The sequence below is a fragment of the Echinops telfairi genome, unplaced genomic scaffold (assembly GCF_000313985.2).
Source record: "Echinops telfairi isolate 266 unplaced genomic scaffold, ASM31398v2 ScPeMD7_443;HRSCAF=831, whole genome shotgun sequence".
In the NCBI taxonomy this organism is placed as follows: domain Eukaryota; kingdom Metazoa; phylum Chordata; class Mammalia; order Afrosoricida; family Tenrecidae; genus Echinops; species Echinops telfairi.
In genome coordinates, this window is record NW_022104341.1 from 73,613,411 (window position 1) to 73,641,245 (window position 27,835).

Consider the following 27,835-nt stretch of genomic DNA (forward strand, 5'->3'; position numbering starts at 1 on the left):
GATTTTTATGTAAAATTGTCCGGGGTCTGCCAGAACGGAGGATAGACATAGGGCCTCTGCATAGTCAGGTACCACAGAGGGCAGCGCCCTCAGGGAACCGGGGAACTAGAGGACCCACCTGCCCTCCCAGGCAGAAAGACGCCACTGTGGTGGCTGGTTTCCTTCAAATCCCTAGATGTTCCGAATGCAGATGATAGGGGCAGGGCATTGTTTATCAAAGTGCTATCACTTACCAGGACTTCGCAATGTTTGGCAAGCAAAATGGATTCGTTCTTGGTTGCCAGACCCAGAGAAGCCGTCATCAAAGAGAAGAGCCTCTTCTCTATTCCCAGTGACAACTGAGCCCACATCTCCTGCAACCCCCTGCCCGCACTCTTTCCTTCACCTGTGCCCAGGTCCTTTCCTCCACTTGAAATGCCCTTCTTCCTTCTCATCTGCTCCAAGCTCCCACCCCTAAACGTGGAATCCCTGGACATCCTGGAAGTCCAGGCCCCCATGCCACCCCCTTCCTATATAGCCTTGCCAGCTTCCCTAACTCAGAGGAGTGACTCTGTCCTCGGCACACTCTTGAGTGGTCAATCTTGACCTCACGGTTCCACGTGGATTTATGGCCATCACTCGGCCCAGCTGATGCCCCGGAGGAAACTGCTGGAGGGCCACAGTTGCCCTTGCCTGTCTGGCGTCACTCAGCACCCAGAAGAGCGGCATTGCTGGGCTCAGATGGGAGGCACACACTTGAAGAGACTAGAATGAGGAAGCACGAGGCCTGTCCCATCATTCTGAAAGCTCAGTGACCATTACCTATCTGGAGGACCCTCTGAGACGTGGTGCAGGAGAACATTGCCTTTTATGTTATATCCTTTGGTGAAACGTAAGTTTCTGGGGTGGAGTGCCCAGTAAGTAAGGTAAGCACAGGACAGAGATGGTTAAGAACAAGCAAGCCTGTGCTTTCCTTGCGTATTGGGTGCTCCGTCCCCGTCAGGGTTTGCAAATCTGAAAAGAAGCTTTGATGACGCAGGAAGGTGCTGTGGAGTTTGGAGAGAAACAGACGTCGGCTTACCTAAAAGCAGATTTTTTTGGTGGGGGAGGGGTGGAAGTTAGTTTCCCCTTTAGTCATGTTTATCTAAATTGTTCCAAGACACTGGGGCCAGTTCCCACATGGTGCCCCGGCCTCATGACTGCCTTTTCGTTTGCCCCTCTCCACTGATCGCGCTTGCCTTCTCCCGGCTGGCCTCCTCTGCGTGGCTCTGGGTCAATGTGGAGTGTTTGGTCTCCCGTAGTTGATTCAAGGACATCACTCAGGATGATGTCGTCTATTTTATAACCCTATCTATTGTTTGCCTGAAAGTTGACCTTGGATGTGATTTCGATTCCAGGTAGCTTAGGGAGATAGTCTCACAGGTTCCTTTAGTCTGCCAATCTGGTAAGCCTGGTCTATTTTTCTTTAATGAATTTGAGTATTGTTCTACGTTGTCTCCCATTCTAACAAGGGTCCTTCTTTTGTACCCTTGGTCAAAGGGTCGTACTGGTAGCTGGGCACCATCGAGTTCTTCTGGTCTCAGGTTAGAAGAGGCCTAGAGTCTTTGATGTGGGGACAAATAAGTGAAATTGTTCACTACAGGTGGCTAAGTAAGCACAAGTAAGTTGTGTTGATCTTATTGGGTCATCTAACACTGATTTAACACTTAGGTAGTGCTTGCTTAGCTGTACATTATTTAGTTCTAAGATTCTCACAGCTATTCTGTCTCAGCGTAACCTCACAAACTCATGCCAGTACTGTGAGTTGCTTTGGCTAGTTGATGACTTTTTATTCAGTCCTTCCTCTGTCCTGTCGGCCTTCCCTCCTCTGCCCCAACCCCCAAGGAGGGGGCCCAAGAAGGCAGCTGTGGAGTAAAACTGTTACTAATCATAGCCAACCCTTCCATGGCATTTTCCACGAGCCAGGCACAGTTCTATGTTTTCTCATTAAATCTTCTGTAAGCTCGGCACTCGTGATGTGTTTAAAAGATCCGGACACCAAGGCAACTTCTGCACAGTCACACAGCTAGAGTACGGAGCAGAGGCAGCATTCCGGGCTTAGAGTCAGAGATGGGCTGGAATCTCAACTACTGTGTATTACTTAACCTCTTTAAACCTATTGTCATAATCTATAAAATGGGAATAATAATCTTCTCTTTGGAAGATAAATGAAATGAGATAGCATGCCTGAAATCACTTGTACAGTTAATATCTATTTTTTAAAGAGTAAATACTATTAACATTGCAGAAACTTAGGCAGCATCCAGGACCCAGTATTTTATATGTTGAAAAAAAATGTCTCTCAAGTCCATTCTATGTAAGATGTTTCAATGACAGTTTTATCTCATTGGGGAAAATTATTTCCTTCCCAGCAGGAGTTCACGGACCAACCATATTTGACTTATAACACATGGAGACAAGTGAGGCCCTTCAGCATATGGTATTTTTGCTGGTCAGATGGCAAGAGGTAGTAATAAAAGACAGAACAGACTGACAAATTGAAAAAGGAGATGTAAAGATCACACTGACGTCCTTCAACGTAGCCCAGTGTATTTTAATCACTCTGTATTAACTTGCTGCATCTTAAAATACATTTTTCGCTCAAGTCACAGCTGTTGTGTACTTTAAGCTGTGGCCATCATAAACATATGGAAAGAAGCAGAGTTAAAGCAGATGAATGCCGGCGTTAATCCACCAGTCGGATGGAATTGAACACAAGTGACCATTAGGAGACATGCAAAGAAGTAAGAGAATTCGAAATATGAGCGATGGGCCATGCTTTTGTCTGGTTTGGTCAAGGTTATGATGCTGGGGGAAATCAGCTGTCCCCTCTAAGGGGATCTGCTCATGAGGGAGACTAGTGGAGGGATCTAGGGTCCAGAGAGCCAGCTTTCTGGGGAGCATTTTCAAGCATGTTAAGTGTGCATCCTTTCTTTCTTCTTGATAGAATTGGAAATGTGTTGCCATGGAAACTCACCCCCACCCCCACCATTGACAGGTTTAAATCTTTGAGCAACGAAAGGATCACTATCTTCCAGTCTCCAACCATTCCTGCTTCCTCCTTTTCCAGCGCCTCCTCGCTCTTTTAACAACTGGACTCGGCCCATGCTTACTTCTAAAATCCAATTTGGTGTCTTAAGTGATCAATTGTGTAAGTGCCACATGTGGCAATGTGCCTTAACCTAACGGAGAGGTTGGTGTATGTGCCCACTGGTACCAGAGAGGCTGGAGAGAGAGAACGCCCTCAGAAGTACATCAGGCCAGCGACTGCGTGCACTCACTCCTAAGACATCGTGCAAAGGGTGTGAGCTCCGTGGTTGGTGGGAGTCGTGTGCATTTGTACATGAAGGGCCAAGTCATTTTCTGGTTCTCACAGTCAGTTCTGATTGAATACTGTGACCTGCGCACGCGCGCGCGCACACACGCTCCCCTCTGACAGTCGTTTGCTTAGATTGGAATCATCTGAGCTAGCAAGTCAGCTGGGAACACAGATCAAGAGGTGCCAGTCAGCTGGGCTGGGGAGCGCCCAGGCTTGAGCAGCGCTCCTATTGGCCACGTAGAACTCTGGACGGTCCAGACTAACTGTCAAGCTTTTCCAGAACAGCGCGGACTTCCTCTGGGCGGTAGTTCCAAGGGCCAGGTTTCCCCTGCAAGAGAAAGGAATTGGGTGTTCCTAGATTCCCAACTTGTGGATCTAGGACGTAGTTGAAAGCTGTCTTTAAGTGACCTCCAGGCAGTCGGTATGCACCGGCCATGGCAGATGCAGCGGTGAAGGACATGAGGTCCCCCAGATGGAGTGTGTGTGGCAGCACCAGTGTCGAATCAGAAGAGTGGACAGAGACGTTGGAGGAGCCCCAGAGAGAGTGACAGTCGGAGAAGGACATCAGATTTAGACAAAGAAGCTCTCCTTCTGTCATTGGAGTGTCAGGCTGGTGTGACTCTCCCTCGGCATCCCTCGGGCACCTCATATTCTGCCCACTCGGCATCAGAACCACCTGTGCCTCCGGGCCCACTGCCCTGGTTCAGCCTCGTCTGGACAGTGGCTGCGCCTCCTTACCAGCCCCAGTCCTCAGCCCTGCTCCCCCAGTCTATTCTTCACCTCCTTCACCCCATAGCCAGTGACCTTTCTAAGCTACAGATCTGATCACATCTCGACTCTGCTCAATCGCTCTCCTTTCCCCTCAGATGAAGGTCATAATCCATGGTGCCGAATGAGGCCCCTGGGATCCAAATACCCCTCAATCTCCATCCATCCCCTGCCTCAGCGCCCTCCTTCTGCCCACTGCTTACATTTGCAGGAACTCATTCACTGTGCTATGTGTTCAAATCTTCACCGTCCTTTCAGGTCCAAGCTATTGTCACCTCATCTAGGACACTGACCTTTTCCCAAATGGCAGCATATTTACAAGCTGGAAGCCAAAGCTGACCTACTTCCTCTTGCCATTTGTTTACATAATGTCTGTGTCCATGTTACCGATGTAGCTTCCATGCTCCCTGGCAGATTAGGGAGTTGTGACAGGCTGTGGGGCCCACAAAATGATTAAAAATAATAATAATAAAAAATAAAAATAAAAGTGATGTAACTAAGGAAGTGCTTATTTGAATTTTACATCAAGAAAACTACTAAAAAATAAATAAATGAAAATAAACTAAAGTTGGCCAATGGTTAACATGGGAGAAGGAGGAAGAGTTTTTGCTAGAGAGAATCGAGTTTATGTTAATGGTGGTAGAATAATTTGAAAAAGACTATCATAATGGTTGCAAAATATGAAGAGTATAATCAATGGCTCTGAATTATACATGTAGAAGTTGTTGAACAGGAGAATGTTTTGTGTGTGTTTTTTGGCCACAATTAAAAATAAAATTTACACTAATAATGATGAGTATAAGGAAAAGGAACAATTTCTGAAATTGATTGTGATAATCATTGTACAACTCTCCTTGATATGATTATACTATTGAATTGTATGATTTGTGCATGAAGTGCCAATAAAATGATTTTTTAAAAAGCCCCAACTCTTTACCATCTGGCTCTTGGGTCTTTACTGCCAACCTGGTCTCACGGCAGTGGGACATCGGAACTCTGCACCTGCGCCTCCCTTCTCCCAGAGATCCGAGTGCTCTGAAGTCCGGCAGGAAACAGCCACAAACTCACCACCCACGGGGTCAAGTCCAACTCATGGCAAGGGTTTCCGAGGCTCTTAATCTTTTTTTCCTTCTTTTTGTAAGGCTCTTAATCTTTATGTGGCCAGTTAGCCTCCCCTTTCTCCCAATGAGAGGCTGATGTGTTCAAACTGCTAACCTTCTGGTAGCAGCCAATTTGTAATCCACTGTAGCACCAGGGCTCCAGAAGGTAGGCCGAGGTCATGGCCCAGCCCAGAGTAGAGCCTCAAGATGGCGTCACTGAGGCACGCCAGGGCTTATCTGACACTTGTTGCTCACTTCACCTGCAACAGTAGAGCTGGCTTGCCTCGGGGGCAGAGGACCTGGGGGCCTCTCACAGGGTCTTTCTCATCTGCTCTCTGAGCCCTGAAATCCCTGCAGCAACTATGGAAGCTGGTCCTGTCCTCTCCCAGGGGGGCAGCAGTACCCCGGCTCAGAGGGCGTGTTTGCCTCATGCACAGGCCCAGACTAGACAAGGAGACAATCACCAGAAAGGAAATCCTGGGTCACTTCCTGCCTCTGCCCCCTGCTCCAGCATTCCTAGCTCCTAACTAGAGTCCCCTCTCTTCCAGCCTCCTTCCCACTGCCAACCGAAAGGTTGGGGATTCCAACCCACCAGTGGCTCTGTGGGAGAAAGACCTAGAGACCCGCAAAGTCATATAACACAGCACTACCCAGTGCTATAGGGTCCCGTGGGGTGGGATGACAGCTGCACACAGCGACACCACCCCATGAGGTGCAGGCCGGCCTCATAGCAACTATGAGACAGAGTTGAACCTCTCCCCAGGGTCTCCAACCTGGTCCATCTTCAGCAGAAACAGACTGCCTCCTCGTCCTGCAGCATCCCCTGGGAATCCCCGGAGAGTATGAACAAAGGGAAATGCAAGCACAAGTTAGAGCAGGGGCTGTAAAGTTATGAAGGTAAGAAGCGGGCGAGACGTGAAAACATTTGCTAGGGATCAAGCCTCACGCAGGAACTGCAGGCCTGCAAGGTGCCCCCCTCCCCCAACCTGGGGAACACCTGCAGCTGCTACCCGCAGTGAGTTTTCACCCTGATGCTCTGTGGTTATGTGGCCCATGGAGCGATCTTTCCTTTGAGTTTTAAAAGCCTCTACTTACACAGTTACCAGAGAAAGACGAAGCTTTCTACTCCCGTAAAGAATTATAATCTCAGAAACCCCCAGGGGCAGTTCTACCCTGTCCTACAGATAAAGGGCCGCTGCAAGTCAGCATGGACTCAATGGCAGCGAGTTCAGGGTTTGCATTTTTTGGACGGAAGAAGTTCTAGGACAGAGCATTTTTTTGGTCATGTATGAATACCAGTGAACCTCATGAGACCCAGAACTTGACAGGGCGGCCTGGTTTTTCCGGGTCTCAAGGGTTTTCTGCCTTTGACAGGGGGCAGTCTTACCACTTTTCTCTCACTCATCTCAGTGGGAAATACAGCAAAACCTGCAAAAGCCAGAAATGGCATAAGGCAGAAGCCTGTCAGAGAAGGAATACTCAAATAGTCCCCACGAACAGAGCAACAGAAGCAAACCACCAGTCGCACCCTTCTCCTGCGGCTCTGGGCCATCACAGCCAAAGGCTTGGCCACTGTGCCGCCAGGTTTCCTGCCCCGAGAATAGCCCATCTCATCCAGGGGAATTGGACCTGAAATCAGAGCCTTGCCCGCTGACAGAACGGAAACAACCTTGGTCTACCTCTCAGCTTAAACCCAAACCAGGGCTGAGCCAGTCCTCTGGGTTCTAAGGCAGCCAGGAGACTTCTGCAGCGCCAGTCTGAATGCGAGGGGCTTTCCCCGCACTGTTTCATCCCTTTTGGGGGAGGCATTGACACCCCCATTTTCCGGATGAGAAAACGGAACCTCCAAGGGGGAAAGGGGCTTGCCCCGTGGTCACGTGTGTGCTAACTGACGGTGCGGGTTTGAATCCAGGGAGGGCCTGCCGCAAAGTTCTCCCTTTGCCCTTGCCTTCGCTGGGCCCCCATTGCCCTCCCTGAACCTGCCCCTTCCGGTCGGTCACCACCTTGTAAAGGATCCTGCCCTCCTGGAGCACGTAGAGGCGCTCCGGCAGTGCCGCGTAGAGCCGGCCGCTCTCGTTCTCCATCGTGTCCACCACCACGGGGCACTGGGGGCCTCTGTCCAGAAGCAGGCGGGCCGCCCGCAGGCGGTCTTCGAGGTTCTGATGAGTCCGGATGGTCACGTTGTTCTTAAAAGCCCAACCATCTGCAAGAGAAAGGAGGGGCAGCAGGCGGCCAGGGTGGCATCCACTGCCTGTGGACCAAATCCCTCCACTTGAAAAAAACCAGTGTCATTGGCCTGTACCTCACACATGATACAGTTGAAATGTGCAGGCATATTAAGAAGAGTTGAGCTATCATCACCACAATCAATTTCAGAACATTTTCTTCTCCTGCTCACTGTTAGCTCCCCATCGCCGCCATCCTCCCCTGCCGGGCCCCTAGGCCATGATCCCTCCTGCTACCGTCTTGCTAGAGCTACCTATCCCGATGTGATACACAGAGATCATGCAAAACACGAGCAGGAAGCAAACTAGCAAACAAAAACCAACCACGACGAAACAGAACACAGAAAAACCTCCGTCCGAAAGGAAGCAGGAAATATTAAAAATGGAAACAACTTTAAAATGGGTCAAATGAGATCAAGTAAATACCCTCACTCTCAATGGAGGAGTCTAGCTAGAGGAGGCCTTGGCCATGATTGGCCCAGCTTCCCATTATGGGCGAAGGACAGGAGTCCCTTGATAATTGGTCCAGAACCGAAGCCCAACCCTTGACTGTGTACTGTGAGATGGCACTATAGACCCAAACCCAAAACTCACTGCCATGGAGTCAATGCTGACTCTTTGCGACCTTATAGGGCGGCGCAGAACGGGCCTTGTGTCTCCGAAGCTGTAACTCTTTCTTTCTGTAACCCTGTCTTTCTCCCTTTGAACTTCCGGCCTTGCAGGTCACAGGCCTGTTGGGAGCTGCTCTGAAAGCAGAGGTCTGTTCGTTCAAATGTGGACGTGCAGACACAGCTCTCTCACGGTCAGATTGTCTCTCTCACGGTCAGATTGTCTCTCTCACGGTCAGGTTGACTTCTGTGCTTTAATGTTATTGAAAACATCAGGTGCTTAGCCTTGGGAAAAATATTTGCCAGACAAACAAGAACAAGGATGGGGGCACTATTTTGATCAATAGCACATTCCCACTTAACAGTGCATAAAAGCTTGCTGGAAAATAAACTCGGGGCTGCAGTCTTGAACTGCACTCCTCCTGACCCCAGCTTTTTTGTGTCTGTCATTTCTCAGTCCTCACCCCCTCAATCGAGTCCCCGTTGCTTTGCCGGTGGGCCTGGCAGGTGGCGCCCAACGTGGAGGCTCGAGAACACGGGAAGCAGGTAGAGGAAGACTGCCCGGTTAACAAAGATGCGTCGAATAAAAAGGTAAAGAAGTTCGGGCAGGGAGGTATCGTAGGGAGTAAAACATGGGACATGGAAACAGCAAAGAGCTGTTTATACAAGTGATAAAAAGTATGCTTCATTCTAGAGGCATTAAGGTTAGTAATGGACAATTAGAAAATTTTCTCTCTTTTGTAGTTAAAGTATGTTAAAGTATGTAGTATGTAGTTAAAGTATGTCCTTGGTTCCCTGAGGATGGGACTGCAAATATTGAAACTTGGCTGAAAGTAGGGAACGACTAAAAGATGCAGGTAATGGACCTAGCAAGGTCCCCATAGATATGTTTTGCCTATGGAATTTAATTAGGGATAGCTTGGATCCTAGGCGAGAGGGACTTTTGGAGTTAATAACTTAACCTGTGTGAAGCAGGGAAAACCGGAAGGAACGCCTCTGTAATTGCTAGAGAGACTTTCGGTGGGGAGGGGGAAGAATAAAAAGAAGAAAAAAAAAGGAAAAAGGGAAATTCCCGGTCCAGGGAACGTGAATACCAAAAGTTGATAAAAGGACTTCTGCATTCTACAGGGGTGGAGGTTAAAGATAAATTATTGGGAGAATTATTTATGCATGTACAACAACATTGTTATTGGTTTTACAGTGAAGAAGAGGTTAAATTGAATTCGCGAGCATGGCAACAAGTAGTAAAAACATTACACACTGCTCATCAACAGGGACAGACTATGAATTTAAAGCTATGGTCTTTGTGTAGTGCTATTACTCAAACTTTACAGTTATTAGAGACAGACTCGGAGAAAGGTGAAGAAAGTGATAAAGACAAGAGGGAGAATGGAATCCAAAGGGAGGAAGAGGAGTATGCAGAAGTAGCTGAGGAGGAATTAGGCCCAGAATTAGCAAAGAAAGAATCAGATGATGTGGGAGAAGGAAATGATGTTCAAGAGATTATAAAATAGCTAAAACAAATGCTTAAATGTCATTCTGCTAACAGCCCTTTAGCTGCTTCATTGTCCAGAGCGACTTTCACTTTCTCAAGGCCAAAACATGGGGAGGAGCTGCCTCCCGATCCAGGAATAATAGCTTTTCCCATATCAGAGCTTGTGCAGGGATCGGTGAAACTGCATAACAAGCTGAGTTGTTTGCAGGGGCTGTAGCTGGTGCTGTGGTTGGTGGAAAGCACTCTGTCTGCTAAAATCAGTGACAGGCGTTGGAAGACTCTGCAACCCTATCTAATTTTCCTAAGCCTAAAAGAAAGTGTTCCCCTCCAGAACCAATATTTTATAGAACCATAGAAGGAGAGATTTTACAATGGTGTCGAGGGTTTGCTCTTATCTCCACAGATTCTGGAGCTGAGTGGTTGCCAACCCGACTTCTGAAACGGAGAGATGGCTAAGAAGTCCCGCACTCAGAAGTTTCTGCAAGAGTTTTAAAATGTTCCCTTTTCCTTTTGCGAAGAAGAAGACAAGCATATTAATAATTATAGCTTGGGGATGAGGGGTTCTCTATTTCCCCAAGATATGGTTCTCATTGTTTATCTTATTCACATGAGGTTTGGGGAGCGAGGTGTAATCATTCTTCTTTTGCAGCAACTATGGTTCTTATTTCTGTAAGAGGCTTTAGGGGGAAGGTCGGTAATATCTCTGAGACCACTTCTACCCTGTCATCTATTTGCCCACTCCCTAATGTAGATCCTGGAATGCAATAATTGGTATGGACTCATTGTCAAGGAGAACAGCCGAAGATGTTGTTAAATCATACAGACTTTAAGATAGTGGATTGGAGCCCTCATGGAGACTTTATTAATAAATTTTCTAAAATTAATATGGCACATACATAATGGTTCTTTGAAAGGATCTGGCAATGAAACTGTTATTTGGCATGACGGAGGATTAGCCCCTCCTATGCCGCATTTGTTGGGAGATACAACTCTCAAGGTGATTTATGGAAATTATTAGCATCTGGGGAGCCAATTAAAACCTGGATTGGCAATATGTCTATCAATATTTCTAATACTGTTGCACCTATAGTGTAAATCTTCTTATTAATGCTACTCGGTATATTCAAGCTTGTGTGAAAATTCCTTATGTTATTTTATCAGGAGATATTACTTGGAATTCTAGTATAGAGGTTTTGACTTGTTCTTTAAATTGTACTTTGCAATATTGTGTAAATTTTACCTGGTGGAAAACTTTTAACCAAGCCCAAGGCAGTTTGTATCTTGTTAAAGCACGTCCTGAGATTTGGTGACCTGTCAATTTAACTCAACCCTGGAGTGAATTTGTGGGAGTAATGCAGATCTACAATGCCTTGACTGAATTGACCCATCGAACGAAGAGAATGACTGGACTGATAATAGCCACAGTGATTGGAATATCAAATTGGTGAACCTTTTAGTAGACAATTACCCAAACTTACTGGTAATGAAATGTTTCAGGGAATTGCTAAGAGAATGTCTTCTATTAACCCTTTGGAATAAGCAAAAGCTTTATTATCTTTAACCATTGGTAGTGTTATTCTATTAATCATTAAGGTTATGGTTGATTTATTGGCTTTAAGTACAAAGTTACATGAAGTACACCTGCGTATTTCGCCCCCTCCCCAAACAGGGGTATAAGGCAGAGGCTGGTTAGTCAGAGACGGGTAAGATGGAGTCCGAGTCTCTCAACCTGAGACAGGTCATAGTCGCCGGGAGGACTGTGGCTGATGACGGGTAAGAGTGATTTGGGTGCTTGACAACCTAAGACAGGCACAGTCATTTGCCGACGTTTTGAGTAAAAACCGTCTTCAGTAAATAAAAAAAGGGGGAGATGTTGGGAGCTGCTCTGAAAGCAGAGGTTTGTTCGTTCAAATGTGGACGTGCAGACACAGCTCTCTCACGGTCAGATTGACTTTTGTGCTTTAATGTTATTGAAAACATCAGGTGCTTAGCCTTGGGAAAAATATTTGCCAGACAAACAAGAACAAGGATGGGGGCGCTATTTTGAGCAATAGCACATTCCCGCTTAACCGTGTATAAAGGCTTGCTGGAAAATAACCTCGGGGCTGCAGTCTTGAATTGCAGTCCTCCTGTCCCCAGCTTTTTTGTGTCTGTCTTTTCTCAGTCCTCACCCCCTCAATCGAGTCCCCATTGCTCTGCCGGTGGGCTACGGCACAGGCCAACATGTCCCTGCTACCCTCCCAGGGCACCTGGAACACTGGACCATTTGTTCTCAGTTTTTGTGCATGTGAATGACTCAGGGACCTTGCTAAATGAAGATGTTGATTCGGTGTCTGGGAGGACACTGAAAGAATCGTCAGCTCCTGGAACTCCAGGGCTGCAGGCGCCTGGAGGACACTTCTGAAAGGCAGGGGCCTAGAGCAACGGCTCTCAAAGCTTGTAGGCCAGCAGCATCAGCATCATGGAGTTAGCAAATTCTCAAAGCCCTCACCCTCGGCCTACTGGAGAGAGGACCCCGCCATCTGTTTTCCCAACCCCCCTAGCGCTTCTGATGATCCTGATGCTCATGAAAAACCCACTGCCATCCAGCCAATTCCGACTCACAGCGCCCCATGGGACAGAGGAGAACTGCTCCCTAGGGTCTCTGGAACTGTAGCTCTTTATAGGTGCAGACAGCCGCATCTTTCTGCCCAGAACTACTCTAGAGACTAGACAATTCCCTCTCCTAATTACCCTTCACCACAGCGACTTTCCAAATTGCAAACCGGACATAACTGTCCCGGTGACAGCTTCCTCTGTCTGTCACCCTTAGGGTAATTCCCAAACTCCTCCATGTGCCCAGAAGTCCTCAGTGACCTGGCCTCTACCCATCTCGCCAGCCTCACGCCCAGTCACCCCTGTCTCCCAGCTCTTGGCTCCAGCCAGGTGAAAGCCTTGGGCCTTCTTGACTCTGCCCACACCCACCAGCACCTGCATTGTAACCAGATCCCCGGGTCCAGTGAGAAGGGCTGCCCGGGGGCACCCATACCAGCTTTGCCTGGACTGCAGCTGCCAGCCAGCTTGACAGCTAGACATTTCCTCTCCTCAGCCACGGCGCCAAGGTTCCCTTTCTCTGACTGAGGACTGTACAGGGTCGCAGAGTGAGTGACTGCCCTCAGAGAGGGACGTTGGACAAAAAGATGCACTGTGCTTCTGTGTGCTCTCCTGTTCCCCAGGCGGTTTTTATGTATTTGTTTAACTTTTTTTTTCTTTTCTTTTTTAACATTTTATTAGGGGCTCATACAACTGTTATCCCAATCCATACACACATCAATTGTGTAAAGCGCATTTGTACATCGTTTCTCAAAACATTTTCTCTCCATTGAAACCCCCGACATTAGGTCCTCACTTTTCCCCTCCCTCCCCGCTCCCCCCTCCCGCATGAGCCCTTGATAGTTTATAAATGGGTATTTTGTCATATCTTGCCCTGTCCGACGTCTCCCTTCATCCACTTTTTGGTTGTCTGTCCCCCAGGGAGGAGGTCACACACAGTTCCATGTAATTGGTTCCCTCTTTCCCACCCATTCTCCCTTTACCCTCCCTGTTTTGCCACTCACACCACTGGTCCTATAGGGCTCATCCGTCCTGGATTCCCTGTATTTTCAGTTCACACACACGGACAAACAAATCTGCCTGGGAAGAAGTACGGCCAGACTGCTCCTTAGAGGCAACGGTAGTGAGACGTTGTCTCACATACTTTGGACACGTTGTCAGGAGAGACCGGTCCCTGGAGAAGGCCATCATGCTTGGTAAAGTGGAGGGGCAGCAACAAAGATGAAGGCCCTCGGCGAGATGGATGGACACAGTGGCTGCAACAAGGCGCTCGGGCAGGGGAACAGCTGTGAGGACGGCGCAGGACCGGGCAGTGTGTCATGTGTGGTGCACAGGGTCGCTCTGGGTGGGCACTGACTCACTCCATAGTACCTAACACCAATAACGGCTCTCCTTAGGGAAACTTCGTCGGTGCCGGGTCCGCTCTAAGTTCTTGGTAGCTGTAGCATCTCTGTCCTCTCAGCTAGATCCTGTCGCTCTTGGTTTTCCGCTGGGAAGTTGGGTAAACCTCGTTCAGGTAAATGATGGAAGTCTAATTCAGGGGCTGGGATCTAGTGGGTGCTCCATGAATACCTCTCCCTTCTTCCTCCCTTCACTCCCAGCCTTAGGGTGGGGCTCGGGGGAAGGAGAGAGGAAAAGGAGGGAGGGCAGAGGCCAAGGTCTGGCTGTACCTGATGCGTGCGCTTCTTCGATGTAAATGATGAGGAAATCGGCTGTGGCATGAAAGTCATCCATCAGGCGCTTGAATTGGTCAAATTTGAGAAGAAACGAAGGTCAGGTGCAGCTTCCAAAATTGAGCACGAGTGGCCTGGTGCCTAAAACACAGAATGAAATCATCTTAGACCAACAATCCACACACAGTTGGAGGCTGAGGACCATGGTCTCATGGGACAACCCAGTCAATTGGCCAAGCCTAGTTCATAAAAAAATCAGGGCTACCTCCTCGTCAAGTGAGTAGCTTCTAAGGTCTTAAAGCCTGTGGGGCAACCATCTAGGACCCAACTCCCGCTCGCCACTTATCATGGGCAAAACAATAACCAAAGGCACAGAGACACAACAAGCCCTCCAGAGCCACATCACCCTGACACCGGGTGGTGCCTGGCTGCCACCCCAGACTGTTCTCCCAGGGCCACATGAGCTGGTCTGTTAACATGGGAGGAAAATATGGAGCAGAACTCGTTCTTCTTCTCATGTTTTTCTCTATTATTTTTTTAAAGCCAGACAGACTTGAACAGTAGAGAATGGGAGGTGGCAGGGGGCCTCCCTGACTATTCCCCTGAGGCCCTCTTTAAACCTGGCCCCAGCCTGTCCCCTGAGACCACCTCTTAGTGAAATGGCAGAGTGGCTACAAAGGATATGAGCCCTCCTCTCATACAGGCACCCAGCTTACAGACCCTGTGGATGAGACCGACAGATGAGTGGTGTCTCAGGAGCCAAGAAGGGAGGATGAGGGGACAGGGAAGCTAGAGCGTTGGCAGGGGGAAAAGCAGAGCCTGGAGAAAGAGGATGTTGACAGCCTGGGATAAAAGGACTAAGGTCCCTGGGCAATGGTGAGAACATTGTCCATCAGAAGCCTAACCTGCTGTGTAAACCACAACACCATCACCACAAGAGGCCGGATCGGAGCATTGCCTTTGCAAGCATGCTCTTCACTCCTACGTCGGGTCCGTTGCCTTGGCTTCCCCTCCAGCCGGGGTCCAGGGTGCAGTAGGGGCTGGGGCTGGAGTCTAGAGCGCCTGAGGTAGGAGACTCTCCTCTCGCTGTGCTGTTGTTGTTGTTGTTGTTAGGTGCCATGCAGTCCGTGTGGACTCACAGCAGCCCTCTCTGCACAACAGAAGGAAATACTGGCCGGTCCTGCGCCAGCCTCACAGTCATTCTCAGGTGTGAGCCCATTGTTGCAGCCACTGTATAAGAACATACATGATATGTTCTTATACAAACATACATATGCTTATGTATAAAAAGAGCTTTATATCAAAGAGTAATCATATATTAAGAAAACATCTCATCCCAATCCAGATCAAGTCTGTAAGTCTGATATTAGCCCGTATGTCCGATACCAGTCTACAAATTCCTCTTTAGACTCACACAACACATGCCATGATGCCAAATGCAGGACGATCACAGGCCAGTGGGTGGAAAGTCTTGTGGATCCAGTGGCTGTGGAAGCATCTCAGCACTGGCATGTGGCTCCTCCAGCTCCAGGGCTCTGGCTGCCATAGCTCCATGTGGCTTGTGAACAGGAATGTGAAGCAGAGAGACCCAGCGTGTCTTCTTCCTCTGGGGGGAGCAGGGGAGGAAGTTCCCAGAATCCCCCTGGTGGGTGTTACCTGGTGACCTGATTGATAGGTTAGACTCCACCCCTACATTCTATTTATCAAGTTGACATGAAATTATGTAACTACCACACTGTAATTCTTCCAAGACAGAATTGTTGGTTCTTTTGGCAGTCAATGGTACTTTCACTATTCTTCCCCAGCACCGGGATGCAAATGGATGAATTCTTCTCCAATGTCCAGCTCTCCTATGCACATGAAGCCATTGAAAAAACCAGGGCTTGCTGCACCTGAGCCTCAAAGTAACGCATTTGCTCGTCAACACTGGGGAGTGGACTGTGCAGCGGAATTAGCCCCGCTACATGGGGGGGGGGCCTTAGGAGGTGGTCTCAGCAGACGGACTGTGGCCACAGTGTGGTCACTTAAATCATGAGTGGAGCCCACTTCGTGCAGGTTCTTGGGCAGGCCCACATCCGTTCTCTCAGGTGAGGTGGTCGGTAAGACTGCAAGGCTGACGTGCTCGTGCCTCTTTCCCACTTTGTAGAGAAACGGAGGCTGATCAACTTGCTGCGGGTGTGACAGAGTTAGACTGAACGCTGGCTTCTGGATGCTCTGTTCACGGTTCTTCATTCCATTTCCTCATCTGCTAGTGGACTGCATAGAAGTGCTTACCTCCTAAGAGTGCTCTGAAGACTCAATAAGTGCAAGTAGATCAGGACTCACATGGTGTGGGGCCTTTAGCAGGTGCCCAGGAAGCTGTTACCCTGCTCATGTAGCTGGCCCTGGCCGGGAGCCTTTTATGACTCTCCTACCTTGTCGGGGGGCACCTCTGGAGTGCTCCTAGGATCTTGTGGTCCTTCATGGCCAGAGCCCTTATTGTATATCCAGTAGAACACAGCTGTCCCAGTAGTGTGCTCTGTATATGTCTACACACACACACACAAGGGCCCTTTCTCGCTCATCCCCGAATCCCTGACTCTGAGCACACTCTCTCCATCTGCAGCCTTATAACGTGCCAGGCTGCTTGCCAGACCCCAGCATTCAGCAGAGAACAACTCAGCAGGTCCCTGCCTGCTGGCAGTTTAACGTCTGCTTGGTGAGACTGGGGGACGTGGGGGAGAGGGCAGCAAACATGTACGTGAAGTAATTTCAAATTGTGAGAAGTGTTATGAAAGAGACTGACCGACTGACCCGGGAAGGCCTCCGAGCAGGTGCCATCTAACCTGAGAAAGGAAAGGGGAGAAAAAGGCAGGGCCAAGGGAGGGGAAGGGTGTTCCAGACACGCAAAGCCCTGAGGAGGGACGGAGCTTGGTGTGTTCGAGGACTCATAAGACATTGCGGCTAGAGCAGCGATTCTCAACCTATGGGTCGCGACCCCCTTGGGGGTTGAACAACCCTTTCACAGGGGTCGCCCAATTCCTAACAGTAGCAAAATTACAGTCACGAAGGAGCAATGAAAATAATTGAATGGTTCGGGGGTCACCACAACACAAGGAACTGTATTGAAGGGTGGCAGCATTAGGAAGGTTGAGAAGCCCTGGGCTAGAGGCAGGCAGAGGGGACAATGCACGAGATGGCTGGAGAAACAGCTGTTGGCCAGAGCAGGCCGGCTCCTGGAGGCCTTGGGGAAGACCCTAGATTTTATTCCAGACACACGGAAGTCATGGACCTGGACAGGAAGAGAGGTGGGTGTCTGTTACTATTCTAGCTGCTCCGCTCCTCACCTCCTACCTTCTTGGAGCTCCCCATCTGGTGTCCTGTTGATGGAAAGCCTGCTCTGGGCCCCGAGGCGTCAGGGAACAGGCAGTGGTGGAGGCTGGGCTGCTTTGAGCCTCAGGAGACACTGAGTCCACCCACAGCCCAGGGGTCACGCCCCTGGAAGGGATGGTGGAGACCCGCCATCGTGATTTCCTACAGCAGTCACAGGGCCCAGAGTCCGGTGGCTCTTGCTTCTGAAGAGACCCCAGTGCCTTTCCAACACATCTCTTTGTATATTCATAGCACGAAGCTGAGACAACCAGAGTGCGTTCCTGTTACTGGCAAAGCCGATCCCTGGCTGGGATCACACTGGCTGCTCCACAGAGAAAGCACTGGGAGAGAGAATGGAAGTGGGGAAAAACCAGTGAGGGGGGGCCTGGGAGAATTTCAGGACAGAGCTAATGGGAGCCTGGACTAGTGGGTGGGCCGTGGAGAAGGGGAGGTGGGATTGCAGGACTCGCTGATGGATGGAGTCATGTCCCCTCAGAGTACAAGATGTAAACGCTAACTCATAGCTGTGGCCATCTGAGAATGCACTTTGTTAAGTTTCTCTGTTAACTATTAGTATAAGGAGGAGCCCCAGTGGTGTAGTGATTATGCATTGGGCTGTGTCCTAATGGTCAGAAGTTCAAAACCAATTGCTCCACGGAAGAAAGACCAGGGTTTCTACTCCCATAAACAGTTACAGTCTTGGAAGCTTAACGGGGCAGTTCTACCTTGTCCTATAGGGTTTCTATGGGAGCCCTGGTGGCATAATGATTATGAATTGGCTGCGATCCACAAGGCCAGCAGTTTGAAACCACCAGCCAGCACCAGGGCTGTCTACCTCCACAAACAGTTGCAGTCTCGGAACTCCCGGGGACCGCTCCGTCTTGTCCGGCAGGGTCACTCACGATGAGTCGGCGTCAACTGGATGGCAGTGAGTTTGGGCTGAGTTTGTTAGTGTAAGGTGTGTCTTTTTTGTTTTTGTTTTTTTTTAATAATTTTATTGGAGGCTCGTACAATTCCCATCACAATCCATCCATCCATCCATGGTGTCACGCACATATGCACATTTGTTTCCATCATCATTCTCAAAACACTTGCCTTCCACCTGAGCCCTTAATATCGGCTGCTCATTTTCCCCCCCCCCTCCATTCCCCCCTCCCTCATGAACCCTTCATAATTCACAAATTATTGTTATTTTGCCATATGTTACACTGTCTGATGACTCCCCCACCCTTTCTCTGCTGTCCATCCCCCAGGGAGGAGGCTATATGTAGATTCTTGTAGTCGGTTCCCCCTTTCTATCCCACATTCCCTCCACCCTCCAGGCATTGCCACTCTCACACTGGTCCTGAAGGAGTCATCTGTCCTGGATTCCCTGTGTTTCCAGTTGCTATCTGTACATCCTCTGGTCTAGCCAGATTTGTAAGGTGGAATTGGGATCATGATAGTGGGGGGGGAGGAAGCATTTAAGAAATAGAGGGAGTTATATGCTTCATCATTGCTACACTGCACCCTGACTGGCTCATATCCTCCCCACAACCCTTCAGTAAGAGGGTGTCCAGTTGCCTACTGATGGACTTTGAGTCTCCACTCAGCACTCACCCACATTTACAATGATATGATTTTTTGTTCTTTGATGCTTGATACCTGATCCCTTTGACAGCTCATGGTCACACAGCTGGTGTGCTTCTTCCATGTGGGCTTTGCTGCTTCTGAGCTAGATGACCGCTTGTTTATGTTCAAGCCTTTAAGACCCCAGACACTATATCTTTTGATAGCCAGGCACCATCAGCTTTCTTCACCACATTTACTTATGCACCCGCTTTGTCTTCAGCAATCTTGTCAGGAAGGTGTGCATCCTGGAATGCCAATTTAATAGAACAACATGTTCTTGCATTGAGTAAGTGCTTGAGTAGAGGCCCAATGTCCATCTGCTGCCTTAATTCTAAACCTATAAATAAATGCACATAGATCTGTTTCTCCACACTCTTATATAAATATATTTACATATGTACATTCTAGTCTTAAAACCTCTATAAATACCCTTTGTCACCTAGTTCCTTCCTCTATTTCCTTTTATTTTCCTCTTGTCCCACTATCATGCTCAGCCTTCATTTGGGTTTCAGTAATTTCTCTCGGTTACATTGCCCTTGCTGAATCCCTACCAGGCCTCTCACACCCTCCTTGCCACTGATTTTGGGTCACTTGTTGCTCCCCAGTTTAAGGTGTGTCTTAAATCAATCTCTTTGGAGATACAAACAGCAGATTGAGCAAGCAACCAAGAAAACAGACAAGAGAGATGGGGGGAAATAGACACCGGGCCCCAGGAACATTGCCAAGTAGCAGATGTTACAAGCAGACCAGGGCTCTCCATCTGAGGTGACAGAGAGAAGGTTCCTACCCACAGAGCCGGCGCCCTGCAGTTGGGCATCGAGCCTTCTAAACTGCGAGAAAACAAACTCCAATGTGTTAAAACCAGCCACTTAGGGAATTTCTGCTACAGCAGCTCTGGACAACTAATAGAGGTGACGCATCGAGACAACTTAACTAGCTTGTGGTTTATTCATTAACTTATCTTCCTTCCCAATTCGCAAGGGATTTAAAGGCGTTTATACAACATTCAAGAAGATATTAAAATTTTTTAAAAATTGAAAGCAAGCACACCCCTAAGGGAGGCATAGAAGAAGAGGAGCCACAGGCCTGGAGGCCTCGTGCATGTGTTAAAGCTGAAACTTTCTATTTGACTTGGGGTTCACTGGTGGCTCAAATACAAGGCGATGTCGCAGTGGTTACCTCGCCTCTGTGTCTCTAGAGATGCATGACTCCTTGCTCACAAGCATTTTAAGAGGTGGTTCCAGGAGGTATTGTGTGGGCCTAGGCCCTGTGGGTGGACTTCCCGGTGAGGCCTCAGCCATGTGACAAGATTGCTCTGGTGTCATCGGGGGGCTCAAGGTCCAGTCACTGCCAGGTGGCCTGTCATTGGCCTGCAGTGATCCCAGGGACTTGTTCTTCAGATAAGAACCCCAAGGCTTAGGGTCAGGACCAGCTGTAAATATTAACTGTCTGGAATTTTCATTTTAATTGGGAAAGAACGCGAACAAACAAAACCACTGGTGATGAGCTTGATGGAGTCAAAGGCGTCTGTTTATTTACAATGCAGCTGAGCGCCGTGATCCAGACTGAGGGCCACGCTGAAGCTCAGGATCCTGCTTCCCCGCTGTAGACGGGGTGGGTGGAAGAGGTTGACTGTACAGAGGTGGCCCTCTGTCTGGGTCCACAGGCCATGGGCAGAGAACAACACCGTGTCACAAGCAAGTCAGGCCGGGCAAGGAGTGTCAGTCCAGCCCTCTGGATAGATGGGAAACTGCTCTGCCACAGCCCGGGACTCATGCTTGCCTCTCCTGACTCCCAGCGAACCCCAACCCCCTCAGTCTTCCTCAGCAGCGAGATCCTGCTGACAATTCCTAGGCTACACTCCATATGTTTCCTTGGAAAGATGGATGAAGATTTTTTTTAACACGGATGGAAACCAATTACAGATGAACATTCAGAAATCATCCAGGATTGGCCCTTTACCACAACATGTCAGTTGATCAACATGTGTGTGTGTGAGAGAGAGTGTGTGTATGTACATGTGCACACAGTGGGAGGTGGTGAGGAATTGCCCCAAACCTCTGGTCTCACTCAACACCCCAAAACAGGAAGTGTCCTGCTGAGAAGTCGACAAGCACGAGCCTTCATTCTGCCTCTGCTCAGAACTTACTATGTGACGCTGGCTAGTCATCTACCCTCTTGGCATCTTGGCATCTGGAAAATGATGGAGTTGCTCTGGATCTCGGTCAAGAGTCTTCCCGATCTTCTAAAGTGAGTTTGGAGTTTGTACCCAAGCATATAACTGAGCCTCGGAGTGACTTGCTGTCTCCGGAAGCAGCTACAGGATGTCTCTCTAACATGCAGCGTGGAGTCTCAGCTTGAAGCTCCTTCCAGAATTCACGAACACCCTCAGGGTAAAGCCTACCCTCTTTGGGAAGACCCGTAGGTCCTTCTATCTCCGATCCCCTGTAATGTCTTCCGTCTCATCTCTCACACCTTCCTGCCTCCCACCCCACGTCTGCCCAACTGAAAGGGGCGCATGCACACCGCACATCACAGGCCTCTGCACTTCCTCCCCCGACCTCTGTCCTACCCACTTCTTTACCAGTCCAGGGCCTCCCTCTCTGCACACAGTCAGCTCACCATCCCCTCCTCTAGGCAGCATTCCCATGGCCACCTCTCTGCCCTACCCCTTCCTCCAGTGCCCTGGCTTCCCTCGCTGCCCCCTCACTGGGTTATGGGCTCCTCCAAGGCCGGCATCCGTTCTGTTTCCTTCTGCATTGCCCCACACACCGATGGCCATGGAGTTGATTACAACACACAGTGACCCTACATAGCTTAAGTTCCCAAACGTATTTGCCCTAACACCCTTTTCAGCAAAAAAGATGACCCAGTCCCTTCCTTGCAATGACAGACTTTTGTTCTGCAGCCCACACTCCAGGATGAAGGGCCATTGGCCTCCCTCACTGCATGGAGCCAATTCTAACTCACACGGACCCTATAGAGCAGGACAGAACTGCCCCTGTGGGTAGAAAGCCTCCTCTTTCCCCAGAGCAGCCAGTGGTTTTGAACTGTTGACCTTGTAGTTAGCAGTCCAATGCATAATCCCCTATGCCACCAGAGCTCCTTCAAATCACTGCCGTTGAATCAATTCTGACTCATAGCAGCCTAATGTGGCAGAGACGGTAGACTTCTGAGACTGTTACTCCTGCTGGGAGTAGAAAGCCTGAGGAGCGGCTGGTAGTTTTGAACTACTGATCTTGTAATTAGCAGCCTAACATATAACCACTACAACACCAGGCTTCTTAGGTATATCTGCTTTTGCAGTCTCCCTGGATTGTTCCAGTGTGATAGCACCCGCTTTGGGAATTTGTGAAGATTTTAAAACTTTACAGGGATAGATAGCCTCTTTTTCTCTCCTGTGGAGCAACTGGTGGGTTTGAACCACCAACTTTGTGGTAAGTGGATGAAAAGTAACCCACTGCACCAGCATTTCATTGAGCCAGAGTCAATGTGCTGCAGCCAGTAACTCTGTTTTTAAAACAGAGGAGCTTTTTCAGAAGTCCCTTCTCAGTCTGTCTCCATTCTTCAGTCTCAGCTGCAGCGATGGGATAAAGACGAAGGGAGCCAGCTTTTCAAATGTGAACTGGCCCCTGAAAACGAACTCTGGGAAAAAGCAGGTAAATGCTGTGAATGGGCCCTGAGACACAGCGCTTTCAAGACATTGATGAATGAGTGATTGATTTGTAGCAAGCTGGCTGGTTCTCTCTCAGTCCTGAGCAGTTGCCGCTGAGTTCCTGCCAGACTTCGTGTCAGAGTACAACCGGCTCTGTGGCATTTTTAATGACTGCTTTGTCGGCCTGTCACCAGACCTTGCTTCCAAGGTGCTTCTGGGTGCACTGAAACTCCAACCTTCCTGCTAGCAGCCAAGCACCATAACCTTGGGTCCCCCCCACCCCGTACCCCCACACACACACCGAGGGATATACTCATGAAGACCCTACAGGGTAGAGGAGGACAGTTCCCTAAGGTTTCTGAGGCTGTCAATCACCCTGGGAACAGAACCCAAACCAAACCAAACACCACCATGGAGTCCGTCTCCCCTCATAGCGACCCGACAGGACACGGTAGAACTGCCCCCTGTGGGTTTCCAAGACTGTGACTTCTTATAGGAGTAGAAAGCCTCATCTTTCTCCCAGTGAGTGGCTGGTGGTTTGGAACTGCTGATCTTGCCGTTTGCAGCCCAAGTTGTAACTCACTAGGCTACCAGAGCTCCACTGCGCTAGGGGCATGGAGTACACAGCTAATTATAAGAGCTGGTTGCCATTTCCTTGCTCCTGTTATCAGTGATTGCTTAGTGGATGTTTGTTGAATAAACAGAGGCTACTTGTGCAGTGTGGTTTAAATTCAGAGGGAAAAAACAATGTCTTCCCTTTTCCCTGCTCATTCAACAAAAATCACATTCATGCTTCAAGGCCTACTTTGAAAGCCACTTCTTCCAGGACACCTTCCCAGTGCTGCAGGCAAAGCTCGTCCCTTTATCTTGGTTCCTATCTCATGGGAACCTACAGATTGATTCATGATCTCTACCTGCTATGACACCTGTAACTCCTTGCATGAAGGAGCAAGCTCTCACCGGATTGTGAGGCCCCGCCTGCCATCTGGCTGAGCCTTGGCATGCAGTAGGTGTTCAGGAATGCTGCCTGAGGTACATGAACCAGAAGCAGAAGCCCTGATTTGGGGGGCCCGGCTCTGCTACTCATTAGCTCGGTTCCCTTTCTGGATCAGTTTTCTCCATTTCAACCAATGTTTATTAAAACGTGTTCTTTAGAAAGATCTGAAGGGCAACAAACCCAACTGCCGTCAAATCAGTGCCTCCTCATGGAGACTCCGTGCGTCCCACAGGGTTTCCAAGTCTGTGCCCTGCCAGTACATCGCCCGACTTTTCTTCCCAGGCACCAATGGGTGGGTTCTGATCACCAGCCTCTGTGATTAGGAATCACATTCTTAACCATTTTAAAACATGGTGATACTGGACAGTCCATTGAATGGGGGCATTTGGCAGAGGGAGTTTCCTGTGGGAAGTCAGTCAGCGATGTGTGAAATGAATATTTTTGTTTGTTTAAACTACAGGGCTTCCCTGAAGCTCCAAAAACATGTTTGTACAACTTGATAGCCTTTCGTTGATTATTGTATTCTTTCCCTCCACAATATAAAAGTATGTATATAAACTGAAATTTATTTTTTCAATATAATGTCAGGCTCTATGTGATTTTTTTTGCCTCCCCGGGTCCAATAGTTCAACTATCAGAAAGACACCATTAACCAAAAGAACACAACCGTATGATAAAGTTTGTTCATTTTTCAGCACATCAAAATGTCTCTGAACGAAAAATCTCACCATAGTGAATGATGGGGGAAGTGCGGAGTGGAGACCCAAAGCCCATGTGTAGGCCACTGGAGATTCCCTTGCAGAGGGGTCTCGGGGAGGAGATGAGCCAGTCAGGGTGCGATGTAACAACGATGAAAAATACAACTTTCCTCTGATTCCTAAATGCTTCCTCCCCGCCCCCACTATCATGCTCCGAATTCTACCTTGCAAGTCTGGCTAGACCAGAGGATGTACACTGGTACAGATAGGAACTGGAAACACAGGGAATCCAGGGCAGATGATCCCTTCAGGACCAGTGGTGTGAGTGGCAATACTGGGAGGGTAGAGGGAGAGTGGGTTGGAAAGAGGGAACCGATTACAAGTAACTATATGTGACCTCCTCCCTGGGGGACGGACAACAGAAAAGTGGGTGAAGGGAGACGTCGGACAGGGCAAGATATGACAAAATAATAATTTATAAATTATCAAGGGCTCACGAGGGAGAGGGGAGCGGGGAGGGAGGGGAAAATGAGGACCTAATGCCGGGGGCTTAAGTGGAGAGGAAATGTTTTGAGAATGATGAGGGCAATGAATGTACAAATGCGCTTTACACAATTGATGTATGTATGGATTGTGATAAGAGTTGTATGAGCCCCTAATAAAACAATTTTAAAAATGTACTCTGAAAAAATGTCTTCTTGGTAACAATTGTCCAATACTGCTCAATGCAATCGAACTATGGAATGATATGATGTCTGGATTAGCTCCTAATAAAATGGTTTGGAAAAAAAACCCAAAACGTCTCCTAATGGCATAGATGTTGCTGGGTTTGCTTGTTTTGGCTTTTAAAGAATTGTGCTGTTGAGCAAAACACACACCAATCCAACAGCCTCTTCATGTATGGTCAGTGGCACTGGTTACATTACTGTGCTCACCTCCTTTTCTGAATAAGCTCACTGCCCCCTAAGGTTCCTGTCTAACTAAGCTTTTAAAATGCTGTTTGTTGCACTTTGATCTCCTACAGGTACTTTTTTAGAGGACAAGTCTCAAGGCACATTTTTTTGGAGTGGGGTGTGCGGGGTAGGATAACTATAATCTATTATTTATAATCTTCGTTATAGTTAACATAAAGCAGATATTTTTAACTACTTAGGTTGAACTTGTTTGGTCTTTACAAGACATTGGGGGATAGTTTCAATTTTAGGGGTTCCTTCATGGAGATAGTTTTAGGGGGTCACCCAGCCCCTATGATCGACAAAACCTGGAGTCCATTTCGTAGATGTTTTTGAATGCCTTTTGAATGTTTTGAATGTACGATGACTCTCCAGCAGGAAGGAGGGTGTAGTCAGCATGCAGGGCTTCCCACACTTCGTGGATCAGAGAATTCTGTCGGACTTGGGTTCCTAAGAAGGTGCTTCAAAAAATACTCTTTAAACTGCCTGCCATCGAGACGACGCTGACTCATGGCGACCCTACAAGACAGGGAGAAGCTGCCTCTGTGGGTTTCCGAGGCTGTAACTCTGTGCTAGGACAGCAAGCCTCTTTCAGTGGTGTCGAACTGCTGATTTTTTGCTTAGCAGCCCAGTGCATAACCACTACACCACTAGGGCTCCTAGCTCAAAAAACACTAGGTTGCTTGAATTCCTCGGGGGACCTCTCTAGTTGTCTAAGCCCTGGGCGAAGCGTGCTGAGAAATTGAGAGAAGAGGCAGGGCCCTCATGAGGAATTCAGAGAAGAGGCAGAGCCTCCCCTTCAGCAGGAAGACAAGGCTTATACCAGGAAGTCAGATTCTGGGTAGGAAACTGGTGTTCTAGGAGAAGTGCTGGCTGGGAGCTTGCATCCAGTAGGGAGAGAGCATGCTCATGCCTGCCTGCAGGGAACAGAGCTGGCTTCCTAGAGATAGGTAACTCTGAAGAATGTAGAGAGAAGGGCAGGGGTGTTTCAGGCAAGACAAAGACAGCCAAGGGAGAAGGGAAAACTCTTGGGATGAGCAAGGCTCAAGAGGCTCAGTTTGTTGAGGAAACGAGAGCAAGGGCCCTCTTGCCAATGAGGTTGGGAAGAGAGCCAGAGTCCGCCAGTGAGGACCTCAAATGCCTGAGCTTGTTTCTGAATGCAGAGGGGAAGTGCTGAGGGTGGGCGAGCTGGGCGTGTGGGTCGGCTAGAATCGTCCTTTTGGAAGTGTGATCTGATGGCTGTTCATGAGTTGGGTCGGAAGAGAGAGCAAGGGAGGGAGGAGGAAGCCCTGCCCCTGGAGAGCTCCATCAGCATCCCCGGGAAGCTCTGCGCCAGCTGTGCCCAAAGGTGTGAGGGCAGGGAGAGGAAACTGGTTGGAGCCATCTTTAAGAGCCCAAGCAGATAGGATTGGATTGTCCATTCACAGCAGGGAAAGGGACCCTGGAGGCATAATGGGTATGGGCTGGGCTAATAAGCACAAGGTCAGCAGTTTGAACCCCCCAGTCACTCTGTGGGAGAAAGACGAGGCTTGCTACTCCTATAAAGAGTTCAACTCTTGGAAGCCCACAGGGGCAGTTCTACTCTGTTCTCTGGAGCTGCTCTGAGTCAGCATGAGTGAGTGCACACAGGGCAGACAGTAAGGGAAGAGTTGGGGAGGAAGGAAGGGAGAGATATAGAGAAAGAGAGAACCCAATTCAGCAAGTATTTGCTGAGCACCTACTATATGCCAGACACAGCATCAGATTTAAGGGACATCAAAGTCAGTTTGAGTGACAGCCTCTGTCCTTCTTGCAGGCTAGTGAGGGTGACAGCGCTTAATCAAATACCAAAAAAACAACGACAACCCCATACAACCCCAAACTCACTGCCATCAAGTCATTGCTGCCTCATAGCGACTCCCTGTGGGTTTCTGAGACAGGAACTGTTTACAGGAGTAGAAAGCTCAGTCTTTCTCCCTCGGCTGCTGGTGCTTTAGAACTCCTAACCTCGGCAATTACAGCCCCACTCGTAACCACTACACCACCAGGGCTCCTTCTGAGTCAAACATCCACACATAATTACACATTACCTTTAGGCTTCAAAACAAATATAGGAGAGGGTGACCTGAGCTAAGGGAGTTAGGAGACACACTCATAGGAAGTGTCCTTAAGCCAAAGTCTGCAGGATGACTGGGCATTCAAACCAGGCAGACCTGGGCAAAGAGCGTCCCCGGGAGAACACACTGTAAGACGAGAGGCGTGTTTAAGCAACCAAAGGCCAGTGTGGCTAGAAGTGCCCCAGCTGGCCCTCCAAGAACAGTCCTAGCTTCAGGGCATGAGAAGGAGGCAAGAAGTCACAGAAGGAATACCAGGGCAATAGAGGAATCCATCAGGGTTTTCCAACTCACCCCCCCCCACCACCACAGCCACCCCAAATCCAAGCACCCCTCAAACCCGTATCCACCTCCTGACCTTGCATGAAGTCCCAAATGTTGCACCTTCGGCCTGAAAGGCTGACCACAGGGCAGTTCGGGGCCAGACTCCCTTGCTCAGTCTTATCTTCTAGTCGCTGCCAATAAACCTTCAAGACAAACCAGAAGTACGGAATGCTGAAGAAGGTGGAACCCCAGAGGTCGTAGGCGAAGTTGGGGTACTGGGCCAGGATGTGCTGTTTGACTCTCTCAGGGAACAGTGTCATGAGCACTCTGCCTTTGGCTACATGCAGGACTACCTGCAAAAGTACCCAGAATTTCTTCAGCCACAGCACTGGCCTGTGCAGCCCCATCTCAGCAC

General features: G+C 48.9%; 1 protein-coding gene and 1 long non-coding RNA gene across 3 annotated transcripts; one reads left to right on the top strand and one right to left on the bottom strand.

Moving 5' to 3' along the window:
• Window positions 1-2,551: 2,551 nt before the first annotated feature.
• Window positions 2,552-27,835, bottom strand: DIO1 (iodothyronine deiodinase 1). Of its 2 annotated transcripts, XM_045291948.1 has the most exons (5): window positions 27,515-27,835; window positions 13,796-13,939; window positions 7,209-7,408; window positions 6,593-6,633; window positions 2,552-3,665 (listed from the first exon to the last, which is right to left on the bottom strand). In XM_045291948.1, exons 1-4 carry the CDS (start codon window positions 27,825-27,827, stop codon window positions 6,607-6,609), a joined length of 684 nt encoding a protein of 227 aa, XP_045147883.1. In that variant the 5' UTR covers window positions 27,828-27,835; the 3' UTR covers window positions 2,552-3,665; window positions 6,593-6,606. The 2 variants fall into 2 exon arrangements, with proteins under 2 accessions (XP_045147883.1, XP_004699709.2); XM_004699652.2 differs by lacking the exon at window positions 6,593-6,633.
• LOC123521877 lies at window positions 8,462-10,417 on the top strand. The gene is made up of 2 exons (XR_006680210.1): window positions 8,462-8,629; window positions 9,937-10,417. It is a non-coding gene; the product is annotated as an uncharacterized LOC123521877 (long non-coding RNA).